At 36.9% G+C, this 22,050-nt stretch overlaps 1 protein-coding gene across 1 annotated transcript in view; it reads left to right on the top strand.

The window, feature by feature from the left end:
* Positions 1-22,050, top strand: part of LOC124187041 — a 277,057-nt gene that overhangs the window by 108,981 nt on the left and 146,026 nt on the right. Inside the window, exon 3 of the mRNA XM_046579287.1 lies at positions 21,558-21,742. Within this exon, the coding sequence (XP_046435243.1) occupies positions 21,558-21,742 (185 nt within the window). The remainder of the gene's footprint in view (positions 1-21,557; positions 21,743-22,050) is intronic.

The raw sequence follows: 22,050 nt of genomic DNA, 5'->3' as shown, positions 1-22,050 counted from the left end.
CCTTATTGTTTTCTATTTTTATCAACGACATAGGAGCTTTTCTCAAGTATTCCAACCACATAGTGTTTGCTGATGATACTCAAATCTACTTGAGCTATAACCTGTCAGAGCTCAATGTAGGGTTATCTAAGATTGTTCAGTGCCTGAGCGGCGTTTGTGGCCGCGTCCTTGCGATCTCCATGCGAGCCGCGCTTGAACGACTCATCTCCGCAGGGATGCCAAATCTCGTGTAGACGAGGAGGCAAGCGCGCATGACGCATTTTTTAAAAGACAGTCCGGTTCGGTCGTCCGTCTAGTGACGATAGTCAGTGACGTCATGCGCGAGAGAGCCCGTGCGTTCTCTCGTACCACGACCATAAACGAGAGGCCCAAATATACTCTCATACACGTTTGCTCCTAGGAGTAAGGCAAATACAAATCATACGAAATTCGATCAAATCGAATAGAACGAAAAATCGCAGTACAAAACGCACTTGAGATCGCGGTGGCATGAGCCAAACGGGTGGTAACAAGCATATACACATTCGTATACACAATCGACACATTTGCGTGTGCGACACACGCTTTAATACGTTTACAAATAAACGTTCATACGTCGTGGGTTTTTATGCCGCAAGGCTTTTCCCACAATAGCCAATAAACATTCATAATTCGATGGCTCAAACGCGAGTTTTTTATTCAAGAAAACCTCAACCTCTATCCTTTATACGAGTAAAAAGGTTAAATTCACAACTACGAGGCAACTTCGCCTATGAAGAAGCTTTGACTACACAAAGATACTATATGATATCAACCAGATATCTGAGTATTCGAATGAAAATAGCCTCAAATTAAATTGAGCGAAATCTTTTGTGATGATCTGTGGTAGTGGAGCAAACGTTGAGTCCGTTGACTTTAAACTATTGCCGGTCATGGCAATAAATCAGACCTCTATACGTTATGTACTAGAGGCTCGTAATCTGGGAGTTATATTGCAAGCAAAGCTTTCTTGGGCTAGTCATGTTACAACAATATCTCGCAAAGTGAATTTCACACTTCATAGATTAAAATATCATAAGAATTCACTATCAACTGAACTTCGCATGAAATTAGTCTCTACTCTAATTTTTCCTCTACTCGACTATTGTTGTCTTGTTTATAATGATTTGTTAAACGAGCTTGACTTAAAACTTCAGCGACTGGTAAACAGTGCAATACGATTCATTTTTGATCTACGTGGTGATGTACATATCACCCCGTATCGATTACAGCTGAAGTGGCTGTCAGTGTCAAACAAGAGGCAGTACTTTGTAGCTGTAGTTACTTATAATATTCTGCATAACCATGCCCCGTCATACTTACTCGAACTATTTCCCCTACATCATGATTGTACTCGTCATTCTTCACGTCTGGGCATGGCTAATACTTTTCATATTCCGCTACATAGAACTTGCATTTACCGCAACTCCTTCCATCTCACTGGTGTTTACCTATGGCATTCTCTTCCTCGTGACATTACTTCCTCGTCCTCATGTGCTGTTCTCAAGGCTAAGGTGTATGAGTACTTCTTATCAAATGAGGTTTCTGCTCTAGCTAGTCCGATTAATTAACCTGTGTTTAAACTATCTGAAATAATAGTATTGCGTAGTGCTAGTTTATTTTTGTTTTATTTTATTTCGCTTATTTGATTGTGTTTTTCATTTAATCTACTTAATTTACTTTATTCTATCTAAATTTTATTATTTCATATTTTACACAACATTTTATTTTGTTTTATTTTATCTTATTTTATTTTATTTTATTTTCTTTTATTTTACTTTTATACTTATATACTTTTGTAATACTCTTCCTACACTGTAGTTTTTCTCTTGCCACAAAGTGTTCTAGGGTATAATAAAACATCTCTCTCTCTCTCTCTCTCTCTCTCTCTCTCTCTCTCTCTCTCTCTCTCTCTCTCTCTCTCTCTCTCTCTCTCTCTCTCTCTCTCTCTCTCTCTCTCTCTCTCTCTCTCTCTCTCTCTCTCTCTCTCTCTCTCTCTCTCTCTCTCTCTCTCTCTCTCTCTCTCTCTCTCTCTCTCTCTCTCTCTCTCTCTCTCTCTCTCTCTCTCTCTCTCTCTCTCTCTCTCTCTCTCTCTCTCTCTCTCTCTCTCTCTCTCTCTCTCTCTCTTGTGAACTTTACTCTTTTTCGCCTAAAATATAACAAGAACCTTCTATCGAAGAAATTGCGCATCACGCTTATAACTGCACTTGTTTTTCCACTAATCGATTATTGTTGCCTCGCCTATATTGATTTAACCGGTGAACAGAACCTGATATTGGAACGATTAATCAATAACTGCATTCGCTTCATTTTTAGCGTACGTCGTGACATCCATATCTCCCCATATCGCAACAGCTTATCTTGGCTTACGGTTTCAAATCGCAGACATTATTTTATGGGCATCCTTATTTTCAAGCTCCTCAAACTAGATGTCCCTTCCTACATTCGTGACCTCTTCTCTCTTGCTCCCACATCTACTCGTCCAACTCGTCTCCATTCTACACCAACATTCTCTATCCCCCTACATCGTACCTCCACACTACGCAATTCTTTCGTTCTCTCTGGTTCCTATTTCTGGCATTCCCTTCCTCCTAGCATCACAACTCTGCAGTGTCTCCCCACCTTTAAAAGAGATCTGCGGACGCATTTGCTGGCTTCCCAGCTCTAATATATTTGGTTTCTTTCATTGCGTGCGGTTAAATTGGCTTGCTTGCCACTCTCCTTTTCTTTTCTTTTCTTTCTTTTTATTATTATTTCTTTTTCTTTGCACTATTTGTATGCTTTATTTGTGCTATATTTATACTTTATTTGTGTTTATATTCGCTCGCGGTCTTTCCGCGTCTTGACTCTATACTCTGTATGCTTCTTTCTAGTTTTCTTAGTTTTCTTAGTTTTAAGCCTAGGTTAAGTCTTATTACTTTATATTTAATCTGTTTTCATGTACCCATTGCCCACGGAGTTTTTTCTCCAGGGCATAATAAAACTTATTCATTCATTCTCTCTCTCTCTCTCTCTCTCTCTCTCTCTCTCTCTCTCTCTCTCTCTCTCTCTCTCTCTCTCTCTCTCTCTCACTCTCTCTCTCTCCTCCCCTTTCACTACGAGGGGCCGCAATCGTCCAGGCAAGGTCTTCTGCAGTTTCCCCCCAGGCCCCCTTGTGCGAATGCCGACGTTTCTATTGAACATTTGAAAGACAGGTGCAGCCGCATAATGATAGTCACTCATCCGTCTCTTTCCTTGTCCCACACAGGTCTACATAGACCTCCCGGGGCATACTTTAACGGGTATGACGGGAACTGACAGCAAAAACTAAAATAAGATAAACAAATACTTAACGCATTCAACCGTTATTTTTTGAAACGGTCACCCGACCACATAATAAATAAAAAAGTTATCATCTTGCGGCGAACATTGGAAATATCACGCAGAGTCGATCGATGGAATATCTATAGATCGATAATGCGACAAACCTGAGGCAATACCCGGTGACACCAACTATCGGTAAGATCAGAGATACCAATTCTATAGGTAAAATGTTTGCTATCTCACAACGAAAAATCTGAAATGTCTGCTCATCCGATGGTGAAAAAATCAAAATGGCCGCTCATCTGACCAAGCCATAATCAAAATGGCTGCTCATCTGACTAAGAAAAAAAATTTACCGTTAATTTTTCTGTCGGTGAAATCGGGACAAATACAGGTGGCGCCATCAATGTTTACAGCCAGTAACAATATTGAGGGTAAGGATTACCATCGCGGTGGCAACATACTGACTGCCGGTAAGGTAGGAATCGGGACCATTCTGCCGGCACGATTCCATTGTGTTGGTTACAACTCTCATATCCCTACTACTCTTGTATTCTATTTTTGACCGAAATAAAGGCCCTCTTGCACTTGTTGGTCCGGACGAACTCTACATCGTCATGTTATAATCGGTGCAATGGGAACAGTCACGTGCTCAGATTCTCGAAAAATCGCATGTAGTAATTCACTAACCTGACGAATTAACGTACTTGTGTTTTGTCCGTCGGCTTTGATGCTTCCTTTATTGCTCTGATTTTTTTTTTTACGTTTTATGGATGCGGTTTTTGACAATTTTATACCCGCAGTATTCTATTTTGTTCATAAAAAATTGTGATTTTTTTGCGTCGATGCGTCAGCTGTGTTTCGCGAGTCATGTTACTACATCTCGAAAGTATCTCATGTGGGCTTTCTCGGATTCACCCATGATTCTAATATCGTCCAAGAATACCGTGGTTCCTAGAATCTCTTGTAGGATTTTCTCCATTTTGGGTTGCCAAATCGCAGCGGCGGATGCGATGCCAAATATCAACCGTTTGCTCTGGTACAACCCTTGGTGTATTAAGTGTCGGTAAATGTAGGTCGTCCTGGTGTATTTCAAGGTGCACGTACGCGATGGTTGAGTCGATTTTAGAATATTTCTGTCCCCCTGCCATCGAAGCGAAAAGTTCGTCAATCGTTGGTAACGAGTGTTCGTCGATGTACAAATTCAGGTTGACTGATATTTTAAAATCCCCACAAATTCTTATGCTCCCGTTCCTTTTTTCCACCGGTACAATCGGTATAGCCCACTCTGATGTATCCACTTTTATCAAGATCCCGTCTGCTCCGAGGTTTCGCAACGTCTCTTCGATCTTTGATTTTAATAAGTAAGGGACCTGCCTTGCTTTCCTAAATACGGGCCGCGCGTTATCCTTAAGATAAAATCTTGCCGTCAACCCCTCGATTTTTCCGATACCGTCCCCGAACGCGATGGAAAATCTTGCGGCTAACTTTTGTTCTATTTCACGCATGCTGATTAAGTTCACCGACGCGATCTCTTTCACCTATATGTCGAAGTGCAATTGCCTAATCCACTCTCTGCCCAAAAGTGGTGACCTTTCGTTTTCTATTATGTAAATGTTCAACTCGAATTCGCGATTCTTCTCAGTAACGTTTACCAATGCAAACTCGCGAACCTTTGAAATCGTTTTGGAGTATGATACCAGTTTCAAAGTCGTGGAAAGAGCGGAAACAGTTGGAAACCACTTTTTGAAATCAGCATGACTAATGATGGTAACTGTCGCACCGCTGTCGACCTCGAACTCGATCTCAAAACGATTTACGCGTAATTTGGTGAAAAATTTCGCTCTATATTGTATATGTTCCGTTTGCAGGATTTCGGTTTTTCTCCCGGTCTACGAGCTTATCCAATGCTACGATCTCGTCCACATCGGAGTCCTCCCCGATTTGCTTTACCTCCGCTGTCCGTTTGGCTCTAGTGCAGACCTTCCGCAAGTGTCCCTTAATGTGACAGAAAGAAAAAATTTAATTTTTTTTTTGTCACAATTGTACGCATAGTGGTTCGTACTGCCACATCGATAACATTGTCCCCGAGTACTTTTTGCTCCGTCCGGGGCCATGGAGCTTGGTTTCGCAGTGTTCTGCAGTTTCTTTGTAAATTTGTCTGTGTTGGCTTCAGAGCCTAAAGCGTGTACTAACCCGCTTTGGTGCAATTCCGCCGCATCTCTTGCCGAAAGCCTCATGCCCATGGTGATTTTAAAAGCACGATCAGGAGTTAAATCTTTTGATTCCAGCAATCTATTTTGTATTTTCTCGCTACGTAACCCAAAAACGAATTGATTACGCAATGCAGTGTTCAAATACTCGCCAAATTTACAATGGATGACCAGTTTTTGCAGCCCTGTCAAATAATCTCCAACGTTTTCACCCTCGTGTTGTCTTCGTTGGTGGAAGCGAAAGTTCTTTGTGATCTCCAGTGGTGCGGGGTTGTCGAATGCTGCATCAGTGTGACGACCTCCTTGTAGATCTTTGTGTTCGGTTTGTTTGGCGCGACTTTTTCGCATAGAGTGTTGTATGCCTCCGGCCCTATGTAGTATAGTAGGTAGTGCAGCCGGTGAAGAAGATTGTAAAAGCCCCTTCCAGGCGTTCTATATATCGATCCGATTGGAATTTTGAATTATCGAACGTCTCGATTGCGAGGACGCTCTGCACCATTATAGTGGTTGCCGTCGTAGCCATAGTGTTCGTGGTAGTGGTACACATCGTAAGCGTAAATGTGTCGTGCCACGTGTCCCGTTACGTGTGTGTGTGTGGGGCTTACGTGTATGTCACGTGGCTCGGCTCACTCCGTAGGTACGTTAGCCCTCGCTGCCGCTTGACTCCCCCTCATACATGGACTCACCCGGTTTTTGTTCCGGCCTCCCCTTGCTGACATAGATTCGTCCGACATGGACTCGTCCGGCGTTTCCCATTCGAAAAACTTCTTCATCTCTAATTCAAGTTACTTCTCGTACCTTTTCGTTTTTTTTTTTTTAATTTTTTTTTCACCGCATTCTTCGTGAATAGGGTCCTCTTCGAATCCTTGTCACCACTGTCGTGTCGAAGCAGGAGATCGGTTGAAAGAAGGCTCGGGTAAAGGTATTACACAGGTCGCGGATTTATTCAAATACTCTTTATTTGCTCCATTCCCGCTGCTTAGCGTTACGTACGACGGTCGGGGGAGGAGTAACTTCACACTCCATGGCCCGTTACACAGAATCTTACGTCGATAAGTAGGCGGGTCTTGTTACCGTCGCTACATCCACCTTTATCGACGTTACTAAAACTAACATCTGCGAATATCTATTAAACATATTGAAGTCTAATAGGATGAAGAAGATGTTGCTCAAGAAACATCATTTGTTATGATGTGTAAATCGCAGGCTTTCCAAGAATTTTTCCTATCATTTCAGAAACGCATTTCTTTCCATGCACCGGAAGTGTTTCGGATGTTGAAGTACAAAGAAAATTTTGTCAGTTAAAACTATTTCCTTACCAGTTGTTAATGGAGCAGTGGTTTCAATTCCAGGCCAGTTTTTTTGGTAGCAGTAGCTGGGGCCCAGCAGTAAGAAATTCTCTTCGACGATTTTACTGAATCCATCTTCGAGAAGATACTGGTGATGAACAGGCACAGTAGCGAACCCTTTAATCCTTGGTGGGCATTTCTCGTCACAGGTTGATACTTCAGTGATACACAGTGTACTTTTGATTAATCGGGAATATAAGTACCCTACAGTTACCTTACACATTACACTCAGGGTATTATGAAACCCACGTTTTGCCGAGAATACGCCAACTAGGGCTTCGGTCCCCAGGTGGTGATTATTTTTTGTGATACCTTTTGCTTCTGTCTTCTTAATCATTTTAAAAAAGATATGCATTTTCGGTAACCTGTTAGATTCAGTTCGGAATTTATCACTGTCAAAATTCGCCGTGAGGAAAATTTAGATTGTACTGTAAAACGCAAAAGTGTTTGATAAAGTGACCTCTTTTCCTTCTAAGTTTGTCACTTGTAAGGTCAATGAACTGCCATTTTTCAAACTAGGTACCTGCTTTATCTTCTCACGTGAAAAAAATTGGTTTTGAGTGTAATTGTTTTCCACGTATCTAGACTTTTTTTCTTTTTTGAACGCTGCACCGCTAGTCCACCCCAATTTTCTACCTCGCTAGAATCGATCATGTGACTCGCTGTCTTGTCGGGAATTGCAGAGCACAAACGACACAGCAACCTCTGACCAAAGCCTTCTTCCACTGCTACATCCATGCTGATATAGCACGCGGGCATATCAGATGGTCCCCAGCACCTGTCAGCATATTCGTCGACGGAACTGCAATTGGTGAACGCTCTCGTCACGGCCAATAACAATGCTTTTAACGTGTTACATGTCACCTCTTTTGGAGGCGGAACTTCATTTCTCATCCACTCTATTAGCCAATAACATATTGAATTAGTATTATGTGATTCGCTGAGCATGTGTGAAATAGGGATTTCTTCCACATTAGGCGAATTAGTGACACATGTGTACAAAAAAACATGTTTTGATTTGGATCCATCGGTGCGAATAATTTTGCGGACAATGCTACCCGTGGCATCTATTGCTATAGAGGAAATTTTAGATAGCGAATACTGCTTGTAAACATTTGTCGGCAAGTTTGACCAGTAATGCACAAAAAATGGATTCGAACTGATACTATGGACGAAATATTTGAGTGCTGACAACTGTGCAAGAAGAATGGATGTTACAGGATTTTTGTGCAACGTGAGTGACGTCTGATATTCTTCTTTTGCCTTTCTCAATGCCTCGGCCTTGTATGAATGTGGAGGTTCTGGGTCATCAAGAGACATCACTCGGTCGGCTTCTGCTGCTTGATAAATTTCAGCAGTCTTGTTTGTCTCGCACAACATTTTTCCAACATTGGACCTGATAGGATCTCGCAAGTATCGTTTTCCGCACTCACCTTCACCAGTACTTATCATGCATGTCATCGAGTTTGTTTCCAAATTTAAGTTTATGCGTTCGATCGACCCTTTTATGACTGAACTATAATTACACTGACCTAATACATCTAGTTTATCATTATAAATTTTATTACCTTTGAATCGACAGCCACATTTGTTTTTGCAGCTCTCCCAGAGTTATTTTGTGACAGCCACTTGCCAGGCTGGAGAACTAAATGTTCTCAGAAGGAAATCTATGATTTCTTCTTTTCCGACCCGCCATACTGTTTTTTTAACAGCAAAGCTTCCAGTTCTGTTCTGTAAGACGTGATATTAACCATTCGCTGGTCATTTTCATCGTTAGCAGATGCAGCTGATGTGTCTAAAGTAGAATTGACGTCGATGATAGATGTTTCGGACTCTTTTATCGTTGCCACTTCCGTATTCAGTATCAGTTGATCTTTAACACTGTATCTATTATTTATAACAAAAGTGAACAAGGCATGTGATTGTATTAGATTCTCAATTTTGTCCGATAGAACTCGCCACACTCTGTATTTTTTAGAAACAATTTCATTTAAATCAGAGACCACATTCGATTTTTGTGCCAACACAGTTGAAATAATACGATCGGTGTCAACTTAAGAGGCCGTCCGCGTTTCATTGTTAAAACAATTAAATGACACACTACCCAGAAGGAACACGCGCTCTCCAAAAAAAAACATGCACCTCAATAACCGTCAATATAATCGCAAGATCCCACTTCACAAATTTTTCATATTGACCAAACTGCAATTATTTATCGAACTGATTTTCTCTTCACATGGATGTTCTCGCTGTGAAAACCCGGAGGCAACTGAATATTTGACGCTATTCTTTAACCGCTTTTCATACTTCGGACACATCAACAGCTTAAAATGATATTCATAAACGAAAGCCTATGACACTTTATTAGTGTGCCGCGTTAAATGCAACAATATAGTATGACATGACGATCGAGTCGCTTCGCACACGGAGACCCGCGCACTTTTTTTGTTTACTAACGGAGTTCAGTCTGGCTACGGCTAACTACCGACGTGTACATGTGATTTGGTTTTTTGCAGCGGGTTTTTATGAAAACACTGGATCTTTAGCGTCTTATTAATTGTAAAAAATGAGTAATTTTACTTTTTTTTCACAGTAAGTCTCACCCACTAATGAATAGATATCGAAAACAAACAAAAATAAATAAAAGGATTTTCGAAGCGTTGATATTATTCGGAGCAAACGGGTTCTCGAGGGGTGGGAGCCTAAGGGTTGCAGTTCAAAATTCGACACCACGATATCCAAAGAACTCATAAATAGCTCATAAATCTGGTATGTTAGATTTTTTGCTATCATGTTTTTTTCACAGATTTTTTTTTATTTATTTTTATTTATCATGTTTTTTTCGCACTCAAAATCCCCAACACCTACTCGACCGGTTGAGCTCAAAATCGGGATTTGGATATTCTGAGAGCTCATAAATAGCTCTTAATTTTCCATGTATCGATTAATTCATTTTCTTTAAAGTGAGGGGGAGAGGTATAATATATGATATGCTTTTAGATATAATCCGTTGCAAACAGTTTGAAAACATTTTGCTTGGATCAGTTTTGTTCTTGAAACACATAAAAATTCGAAATTATATATTGTTTGTGTGCTCCATATTTTTCTATTGTGAAAATATTAATTTTGCTGGCTCAAAATTTTATGTAATGATATGATTGAAAGAAATTCATATCGATAATCAATATTTATTTCAACAATAATTTGTAGCTTGGATTTGAATAAATATATACCTGTATTTCATATCTTAGAATTACGTATTTTCAATATTTACCTATATATTGTGCTTTCATTCAGCAATTTTACTATTCCAGATTGTTGAGTGCCTTTACAGCTTTCACAGCAGTTAGGTAGTGGAAAAAGAAAATCTTCCCATATCGGTCACCGAAAACTAGGGGTGTGGGGGTACCCGAAATTTCGGGTACTCGAACTCAGGTTTGGGTCGCGTTTGCATCGGGTCGGGTTTTTTGGCAAACCCGAAATCTTTGGGTAGTCCGAAAACTTCTGGTAATCCGAAAGCATCGGGTAATCTGAAAACTTCGGGTAATCTAAAAACTCCGCGTAGTCCGAAATTTTCGAAAATCTCTGTTCACTTTAGAAATCCCGATATGTTCGGAGGAGCGAAAATAGCCGCGAGCAAAATTTTCAAAAACTCTGCAATTTTCGGCAAACCCAACATTTTTGAGGAACTCGGGAATCTGAGTAATACGAGTTTTTCGGATAAATCGGGATTTTTGGGTAATCCCGACCAGAAAGTAATCCATTTTACGCGACCCGACCCGAAGAATTTCAGTACACCCGCACACCCCTACCGAAACAATATAGTAATGATACCAGAAAATATAGGCATAATAGAAACACTGACAGCGAAATTTGGCATCCGATTTATATATGGAATGCCAACTTGATGAAGTCATTCGAAGAATGTATATCTAATTTTTTAGATTATGGTTCAATGTTGGTGAAAGAATAATTTCAACCTTCTACGAGGAAACTTAAGGGATCGTCTCAGTGTGAAATTTTCAAAAAATTGTTTTGTTTTTTTTTGCATTATCGTATAGTATACACTGTTCTCAACATTCTCTCGAATTTTTAAATCGAAATTCAAATTATTACGGTCGCTACAGCGTTTCTTGTAGAAAGGGAACGGGTTTTCTACCTGCGCGAGTACTAAGGTGCTTAGGTTCTATAACCTTGCAGAATAAACTGCCCAAGCATTTCAGTTCGTTTTGACATCCACCACGGATAGACGTACGAGAGAAACCCCTAAGAAAAAAATCAAGACCTGGCATCGCTGATTGATCGTAAGTAAACGATTTATATAAACTTTTCCAACTTCAATCTTTAAACGCGTTTTTCTCAGAATGGTGTTTTTCAAAACGGTTTCCACTCTCAAAGGAAGAGTTTTAAAGATATCTAGTTCCAATTTCGGAAGAACATTTTAAACGTTATTCTTCATCGCGCTATGGAAGCTTTTTTTTTTTTTTTGAAAACTTCCTATTTTTTTACGAAAAACTGTCGAAAAAAAGGGCCACATTCGACACTTTTTGTTCAAACCGCCGCCATTTTGTCAAATTTGACAAAAAAAAACCCTCCATAGCGCGATAGCGACTTTCCTACAGATGAATAATCTTTTTGAAATTTTTTTTTCAGATCAAAATTGCGGCCGTCATCGTGGAAACCGTGCAGCACCTTTTTTTTCACGTGAAATTACAACAATTTATACAACAATGATGCACTCAATAAATGAACTTTAAAAAAATCATTTTGCATCCTTCATGAACGTATTTATTTATGAAAAAAAAACCGGACCGATTAGTTTATGTGAACATTAAAAAAAAAATTCGCGAAAATCAGTGATTTTTCGGAGTGTCACACTGAGACGATCCCTTAAATCTTTCGTAGTACCCTTCGATGAGGTTCTGCCAAATGTTCCTTGCGCTTCAAGTTTCATCCCAGGAGATTGAAATTTTTTTTTCACCGACATTATACCATAATTTAAAGAATTAGATATGCATATAAGATCTAGCTTTTGTAGTCATTTGAAGTATTATAATAATACTGATTTTGACCCAGTTAGATTATACATAGGGTTTCCCCTTAATATATATCGTCATACTTTCTGTAACAGTTGTCTTTAGTTTTTTAATTTGTTTTCTGCAAGCCTTGAAGAGTTCCTATGATAAATTTTCTGAATCTATTGAACAAAATTTTTCTTCTAACGCTCAATATTAGTTGGCAATGATTATAAATAGCTTTAGAATATATAATATGACCATGAACAAATCAAATTATTTGGTTCAAAGCTGGAAGAGTTTCTGTTACTTATATGTTGAGATTATTATTCATCGAAAATGTATAGATGACACTGTAAATAATTGTTTCTATTTTTGTTTTTGCCTATATTCTGATTGATGTGGGAGGTCAAAAACATATGTCAATAAGGGGAAGGTGAAGAATTTGAGTCTATTGTCAACATAAAAGAAAAAATATGAAATAAAAGGACAGACTTACAAAAAAAAAAAAATGACGAGTACGACTATAAATATGACATTGACTATAAATGGAAAAAATTGAATGTAAATGAAATATAAATAACATAAATAAAACGTGAATGAAAAATAAATAAAATGTAAATAAAATATAATGGGAATATGAATGAAATATAAATAAAATGTAGATGAAATATAACTAAAATATATACCGGGACAATCTCTTGAAACTATATATAGAATGCGCATGCGCGAGTTTTATTGGCTGCTCGGACAGGCTGGCCACTCCGAGTTTCAGCTGTCAAACTCTGTTTCTGTTGGCCATGTAGTTCATACGAATTTTTGAGGTTAGAATCTCAACAGTCGAGGTAGTGACTCGGAAAGTTGATGCTAATGCTCTTTGAAAATTGGCGTTATTCGACTGAAATGAGAAATCTGTTTAAATGTTGGGTGCTTGGAAGAAACGCAGCAGGCAGGTGGGAACGTTTTATTTGATCACTTTTATTATTTCATACATTAGAAATAACAATGAAATTATTTTCTATCAACAGGTGATACGGTAAAAATAATTGCATCTCTAATATTTACTGTTATCTGCGTATTCAAATTATCACACGTACAAAGATCATCACCACTTTCAAGCAACTCAGCAACTTTCTCACTCTCTTGTGATTTCAGGCGGTAATATTGAATTTCATCACTTTTGAAAATGGGACATTAAACCGAGCGTTCGAGAAAGTTAAATATCACACTATCTGTAACAGAACTGTAAATCTTTTTTTTCTCAAAAATAGTTCAACAAAATTTACAAATAGTCAATAGTCAATGTATTTTTTCCGATCAATAAATTATTGCTACTACTATTAAAAAATTTCTAATGATTATCAGAGTTCATTTCGCAAATTTTCAGTGATGTTTAATTAAATAAATGAAGGGAACCTAATACTCAAATTGAAAATTCAAGTAATATTAGATTTTTTAAAATGATTTCTGTATTTCATGTTAGTGCGGTTCGAAATAAAGAAAATCTAATCGGAAGCGTAGAAACCAGGAACGTAGATCACATCCTATGGCACAAGTTGAAAATCAACTTTCTCAAAATGCGCCTTAACGTCACAATCAGCTTCTAGGACAATTAGGTTTTAGAGTAATGTCAGAAAATTATTACGATGATATTGACTTATCGGATTCAAGATTGTATCCCTTATTCCATCAAAATAAATTAATATCTAATTTTCAACGAAGTTTATGAAGATTTTTTTCCAAATAATGTAATCCGATACAATATCTTGTTCATAGTCCTCCGAACATCACCTTGTAACAAGGATATTTGAAAAGAGTCCCTTTGGTGCAGGAACCATTACAAAATTCTTGGTTTTCAATTCGTGCTACTGAATAACTTCTGCGTTTCAGGTTCCATTTCCAATCTCAAAATGGGATTTTTTTGCTCCAGACAATGCTAACGCGAAATGCAGAAATAATTGCGGTAAATGGGGATTCACAAGCTTTCAGTCTTAGCGTAGGACCCTATAAAGAGTGTAAAATAGAATTTGGTTTTAAGTTATCGTGCAACTAGCTAGCCAGATGACACCGTCAACTAAGATTGAATTTGAAGACATTTTTAACTGAAATTATTTAACAATTCTAGATTTAGATTGATTCAGTTTGCCTAGCAAAATTCAATCCTACAATCTAATTGAGGACTTGAAAAACTATTTATCTGAATTTAATGCCAAAGAGAGTAAAAGTAAGCTTCAAAATAAGATACCAAATTAAATGGTCTAAAGTTTGAAAAACAATGCTGGTCAATAAGAATGCTTGAATTGCAATGGTGCACAGAATGATTCCTCGGTAGAATGAATTGGCAGGAACGGTTAAGTAACAAACTTATCGCTATTGACTCGATCAAAGTAAAATGATGGGATATTCAGCCATTATCATCTGTAGTATATCCTGCTCTTCAATTTTGCCTCAACTGATGTTAAGAAGGTGGCGATGGCCTGATGAAATTCACTCTGGCACCTGATGTCTGACGGAACAACCAGGTTCGATGGTTATAATGATTGCACCGCTCGAGAAACCAGGATCCTTGCCACCTAAACTTTTTGACCATCAGGTAAGGCATAATTTTTCTCGTATTAATCAAAGTTCGAACTTTGAGCCTGCTGAAAAAAAACTAATTTTATTATTGAATCCATGTTAAAATATTGTAATAGTCAAAGATAACGTAATTATAAATTTACCTACATGCTTCCATGCCTGACAAATTTAGTCCCGCTTTGACAATGAATTATTTCGTACCTGAAAATATTACAAGCTTTTATTATCAGACAGGATCTTTTGGTATTTTTTGATACAACTAATTTCCAATAAAATGCACAAAACATAAATCGTTAATGAGACGCATTTTTAATTTTATGTAAATAAAGAATCTGTTCACAATAAACTTTGTTTTCACTCACCCACCTCTGTTTGTCCAGACTCCCACTTGTTAATGACATTTCACATTAAATTTCAGATTTCTTCTTTCAATAACAAAATAACACCCAATTTCTGTATTATTTGGTATTTGCTTCTCCGTTAAATTCTTTATTGCGTTGGTTGAATATCTTCTGATATCGACCGCGGTGTTGCTGAACGATACTGTTCTTCTTAAACAATTCACGTTACGTAAAAATAAACAGCAGCATAACCTCAATCCACGGCTTTACGCGCGAGAGATTCACAGCTTTAGTTTCATTTTGTGTACGTTAGCGCTCTGCTCAGCAGCAGGGTTGGGCAGCAGAAATTACTTTCGTCATTTCATTACCCGTAAATTACAATTACTGTGAATAACTGTAATATTTAGTAACTAATTACAATTGCGGGAAATAATTATAAATTTTGATTTACCAATTACAGTTAGTATAAACAATTGTAATTTTATGATTATAAATTACAATTACTCGAAATAATTGTAATTTTTTTGCTGTCAATTAAAATTACTTGAAAAAATTGTAATTTTTTTGCTACTAATTACAATTACTTGGAACAATTGTAATTTTTCTGTTATCCATTACAATTAATGGAAATAATTATGTTTTTTTTTCAAATTTCAATTGTTTTTCATAATTTAATTAAACAAATTACCTTCGGAAACGTAATGTCGAATTCTCAACATAATTTCTCCAAAAATATCGGGAACTTCATGGAGCTTACATATTCACATTGACTGGTCAAGCAAATTATTTAAACAAATTAATTTTTCAAAGTAATGTGAAATCCTTGATCAGCTACCCAAAAAACTTTGGTAACCATAGCCCATTCACATATTGACTGTAAAAGACTCGTTCCGATCACACCATTTGAATACTCCAAAAACGGAGTAAATTTATTTGTCTATTTGTTATTATTTCACAGGAATAACGTTAGAGAAAAAAATTCAATTGGACCACATCGTGTGGTTTACAATTACTCAAAAGAATTTTAATAATGTCTGATTTAATTACAATCACTGAGGATAATTGAAATGATTTCTGATTAAATTCCAATCACTGAAAGTAATTTTGATAAACTTTGATTAAATTCAAATTACTCAATGTAATTTTAATGAAATCCAATTCAATTACAATTACTGGAAATAATTTCGATGGACTCTGAGTCAATTACAATTATCAAAAGTAATTTCACTGAACTCCGATTCAATTATTATTACTGAAAATAATTTTAATGGAATTCGATGTCATTAAAAATTATCCTTAGTGATTTGTAATTGTTAATTTTTTATTACAATTTTGCCCAACACTGCTCAGCAGACGAAAACATCGCCGCAGGGCGATTTCACCGACCAATGAGATTGAATTATTTGGCGCATGCGCATTGTATGTATATTTTCAAGAGATTGTCTCGGTATAACATATAAAAACTCTTTAAATCCTGTCCATTATTCTAACGATCAAAATTACACATTCATTCCAAACATTCACAAGTAGAATTCACACTGGAATATAAAATTGTCTAAAGTGATGATGTAAAAAGTTGGTCAGTCATAAATATATTAAAAATCACTCATCTCTTGATTTAATACTCGGCAGCAGCTCCGCCGTGTAATTCTCTGTGTGATTTTGCGTATCTTTCGATAAAATTTGGAATCCACATTCACTTGAGTTTTCTTCGCGGCGATTCCGTAATGCGAAGAAGTTTGTAAAAATTGTTCATTGCTTGGATCTCGTGACTTAATTTCATTTTTCATTTTTGACTTACACGTTAATATGCGTACGGCTATTTACTGACGATGTCGATGTGTTAATTTAATTTGAATTATCGTTTACAATGATTAAACAATCACTATGGGGAATTATAAACCAGTTGGTTGGGCGTCTTCCTGTAGACTTTTTCAAATTCTGAGCCGTTTTTCCCGCCTGACGCCTAAATCGAAATGGCTGTGCTTCGCAAAATTTTGCGGGCACTTTTGAACTTACAATATCGTCACCACACATAATTTTGAGTTTAATCTAATTATTTATACTGTATATTTAGTAATATGCTTGTGTATTTGGCAATAAAAAAATGTATATTAATAAATAATAGCCCTGCGTGTAAATATGTTATTATTGAGAATACCCTGTAACACAAATGTTATCAATCAACATGAATAATTTCCATGTTTTTCGAGAAGTATTTTGTAGAGCACAAAAATATTTAAAAATCGTGTGCAATTAATTTGTTGTAAAAAAGACTATATAATGAACTTGTAACTGCACACGACTCGTAGTGTATTTTGTGTTACAAGAAATGAACTTTGCGCTTTCTCGGTGGCGTGAATTCGTGACATCTCTGTTAGATAACAAAAATATCGATTCCAAGGAATGCACGAGGATTGTACCTCGTAACACATGATTTAGATTCAATCCATGATCTTAGTGTGGCATTATACTGTAATACATCACGTACATCGCAGAAATATCAACGTCATTATGAGATCACAGAGTTGTACATCATTGACTCACATCGTTATGTAACAGTGATATCTCAGTGTAATGTAGCACCAATGTCGATTGCACAGAATGCACATGCAAGTAAAACCGTGACGTACATGTTCGATACAATTTGTGATTTCTAAGTAGCGGTACACTGCTGTATAACTAGTACATCCCAGAAACATCAAAGTGATTACCAGATAATAGTGTCACATACTGTTTACATAACTCCCGGTATATTACAGTAATCTCAAAGGGTGATGTCCTTACCTTTGATTACCAAGTGTATTTGCTGGGTTATTACCTTCCTTTGCAATATCAAAGCTTTTCTTCAGTACGTATATTTCAGCTCTTAGTAGTCGCTTTCTATGTCTTTTTGTCGCAAAACTGGGATCTTTTACCTTCATTTTCGACATCATGACAATCAATCGAACCTGCAAAATAACTCAAAATATAGTTTTAAATACAGACCTGAAATTATTACATTGCTTTTACGGATATTTAAAGAAACAAATGTTGAATAGTACATACTTACGGTTTGGAAAATAATTTTTTTATAATATTTGCACAATTAACCATATATTGTATGATTGAGGAAACTTTTTTCGGTGCTATTCAAACTTGCCTTTGTCTTCTAATAGTATATCATCTATAGTGACACAAGTTATTTTTAAATATTCTTCATTGATAATTAACTAGCGGATCGTTAGCGTTAGAGCTATCAGAAATGCAAAAGTTCACTATACGAGTCTGCAGTAGTTATACTGGCCAACTAGGGTGTGCGGGTACTGAAATTCTTCGGGTCGAGTCGGGTCGGGTAAAATGGATTACTTTCGGATCGACTACCCGAAAATGTCGGATTACCAGAAACTTTCTGATTACCCAAAAATCTTGAGTCACCCGAAAATTCCGGGTTACCTGGAAAACTCGTATTACTAAAATTTCCGAGTTCCTTAAAAATGTTGGGTTTGCTGAAAATTGCGGAGTTTTGAAAAATCTTGCTCGCGGCTGTTTTCACTTCTCCAAAAATCCTGGATTTCTAAAGTGAACAGAGATTTTTGAAAATGTCGATTTACCTGAAGTTTTCGGACTACCCGAAAATTTTGGGTTTGCCAAAAAAACCCGATCCGAGGCAAACCCGACCCGAACCCGAGTTCGAGTACCCGAAATTCCGGGTACCCGCACACCCCTACTGCCTACCTAACCTAACCTATAAATATACAATCATCGATCAATAACAAACTTCTTTACGAACGAAAATGCACATTCATGGTTATAATTGTGGACGAGCACTAGATTAGATCATTTGAATTTTCGCTACCCATAATTTAAGAACGTTCCGAAGTATAAGTCAAGCTGTACTTAGGTATTCCGATTGAAAGATTATATAATCCGACATGTATTCGAAACGTTGTGAGTGTTCATTAAATGTACAGTGAAATTTACATGTAAAATTTACGTAATTCGGTAAGATCAAACTCAAACAATTATGTATAACCTTTTCGTATTAGTGTTACATTCATCGCATATCATTTAGCTTCCGTACCCATTATGTAACGAAGACTGTAAGTTTTGAGGGAATAACGAATATATCGACGATATGAAGAATTTTACACGCTGTGTCATCACATGTGAGGAAGTTACAAATCCAGAACTACTTTTACATAACAGTTTCGATCACTCAGATCGTAACGGATACGTATTAATGGTACGTGCTGGGTATATCCTAGCGGTGTCAGATATGAAAATATTCTGAGAATATAATATTGACATTATAATGAATTAATTACATCACATGGATACGTGATAATTTTAAGTACTCATACTGTGGAAACCATATGTATTCATAATACGTATAATACATAACGAGTGCATCTCAGCTATGCTGAACACAAAAAATTTATGAGATTGCAACGTTACATCAGTATAAAATCATTATGTTTGAACGTAACGATCTTTAGACAGAGTGGTGGTGTGTAAAGAAAAAAACTTTTTTGACTAGATCGCCAGTTTAACCATCAATAAACTTAATGGCGCGATGAGAGATAAAGGAAGTAAAAAAAAGTGACAACCAACATTATAACTGTGTTATTTTATCGATTGACTTCTCACCGTTTTTAACATTTGATTACATTATATAAGGTTAGTTTCCTTTGTTTTTATATACATAGTTCATGTTTTATTTTTTTATTATCATTTCTACTTTTATTAAATATTATTAAGTTTGTTCCAATTCGGCACCAACAATGTATTGTAAATAATTGTTTCCAGTAGATGCATTAAATATGTTCTGAGGATGACTTTAATCAGAGTCTAAATGTTGACGGCAAAATCTGTTGTTAACAAAAGACCTACATTTCCAAGATTCACCACAACACTAAAATCATTATGTCAATCAGTCATATAAACGTTTTTCCAATGATCCAAGATGTGGTTTCTGGGCATATTTTTCTGGATTTGATTGAATGTTTCGCTTATGTTCATTAGTTCTGGTCTCAAAATGTTTACTAGTTTGTTCTATGTAACATTTGTCGTAATCGATGCAACGAATTTTGTAGATCAATTCAGAACATTTCTTGATGGGTGTTTGGAGAATAGCAATAACCACTGAATCGTTGACGTGGAAACTGCGAATTAGTTAGAGAGAACAAAAGTCAATAAGGCGATATGATCTGCATTGCAAGAGATCTGGACAACATCTGAAGGTTCACAGAATCAAAATAATACACATGGATAACACACAGACATCATTTTGCAATAGTACAGTTCATGAAGTATGCAGCTGATCGGTTTTAGAGCGCGACATGGGTAAGCGGCAGGATTGAAAATAGAGAGACGGACGCATGAACATTGCACGAGAGTATGAATACATATGTGTGGACAATTCTAAATAGCAAATAAAGTGAGAAGGTAATGAGCGCGAGGTAATACTTTCATTTGAACTGTTACATTGCTACTTTGTCGAAAACACCGATTAAATCGTAATCATAGTTTTAATTTTTCTGGTATTGACATCCTCCATCGTGAAAAGGGTTGCAGAAAAACGCTTGTTCTAGAGATGTGTAACCAGCGTTTGGCGTTATGTGAATTAATTAAAATTCAATTGAAAATTACAAATGTAATATGTAGTTGGAAAAAATATACTAATCACAATTTCAACTTGTAATTAGAAGAATGAAAAATACTAATGTTACGGGGTGGATGATTGTGATCACGACGAGCGGCTATCGATGATGGCATCCACACCCAGCCGTGATGTTATTACGGTCTATTTCGGGTGCGTAAACGGTCGAATACGCGGACGTTAAAAGCATTAGACGAAATCAGAGGAACTAGTATTGAGAATGAAGATTTATTGTAAAAGATATAGAGAGTAATTTAAGAAAATGTGTACGACGAAAAGGAAAGAGAGTTAAATTTAGATGTCAGCCGAATGGAAGATGACTTGAGAGTGAGAACATGTAAGGGGAAGTATGCAAGGGACCGGTTAGTTGCAGTTTAGGAGTAGAGGGAGCATTTTTCTAGAGCGGTATGAGAACCGAGGGAGTAAGATGATAATAAGAACGATAACTTTTGTTCTACCAATATTTTCAAATATTAAATTTTATCAATGAATAATAGTCTCTTGACCACGATAATTTTGAGTCAATATTTTTCTTGGAAATAAAGGTCAGTAACGACAACCAAAAAATTGTTCAAGTTTCGGCCCGAGTTGGGGACATCCTCACAACGACTATATATTTACAAAACCATCTGGTAATAACGTGGGATATTTCAAATTTGATAAACAACACGAAGAAAACAATAATTAAAACCAATTGAAGCTAAAAAACCATTGTTAATTTTTAAAAAAGGACGATACGAAACTCCCACGCATTCATCTAATTTTATGAATTAATTTAAACACACAACTGAAAGTTTCAACAGAGTTCGATTTTTGGATTTGTAGATCCTCCAGCGTGCAGCAAAAAAAAACGAGAATAAAAATAGATTTTGTCGTTGAAGATTAATGAGGGGCCTAACGCAGTAGTAATATAAAATTAGTGACAATACCACGTTAGATTAATTAAAATATTGGATAATTTTCTCTCTCTGTTCTAACTCTAGAACTCATCTGAAAGCGAACAAAATTTTGATTTATTTATGAGATGCTAAGTTCACGTAGAATTATAACCCATACCGCAAGAGCCTGTGTTAACTAAAATATTTTTTCTCTGTTCACAGTGCTCTTACAAGACACATGACACCTTCCATTTCAAATGCATCATTGCCTGGTAAAGTGGAATCAAATACGGAAAGTATGCAAACATTGGTGAATGCTCAAAATAAACTTGTCAGCAAGATTCTGAACGTGGCCACAAATATTTCTTCTGAACTCTTAGGCTCTGGTGCTGTGAAGTTTGTTCAAGGTAGTTACAAGAATTGGTTCACAGCTATTATGCACACTAACAAGCAAAGGTCCCGCTCATTTTAGGATGTCTTATTCTTCATCGAAGTTTAAGCGATACGTCTTTTAATCGGCAGAGAAAGGATTGAAGAGGTGAAATAACCCCCCCAAGCTGGGCATTTTCAGGCTGGGATATTTTCTCAGTTCTGCATATTTGCGGTTGAAATATTTGAACGGAACCGATTGGAGCATAAAGGCCAACGCCCACTCTGGTCGTACAGTACCGGATCGGCATGGGATCGGAACGGCTCCGCCTGGTTACGAAATCCC

Source organism: Neodiprion fabricii, chromosome 7 (assembly GCF_021155785.1).
Source record: "Neodiprion fabricii isolate iyNeoFabr1 chromosome 7, iyNeoFabr1.1, whole genome shotgun sequence".
Taxonomy (NCBI): domain Eukaryota; kingdom Metazoa; phylum Arthropoda; class Insecta; order Hymenoptera; family Diprionidae; genus Neodiprion; species Neodiprion fabricii.
Note: the sequence above shows the minus strand (reverse complement) of the source record. Positions and strands in the feature narration are given on the sequence as shown.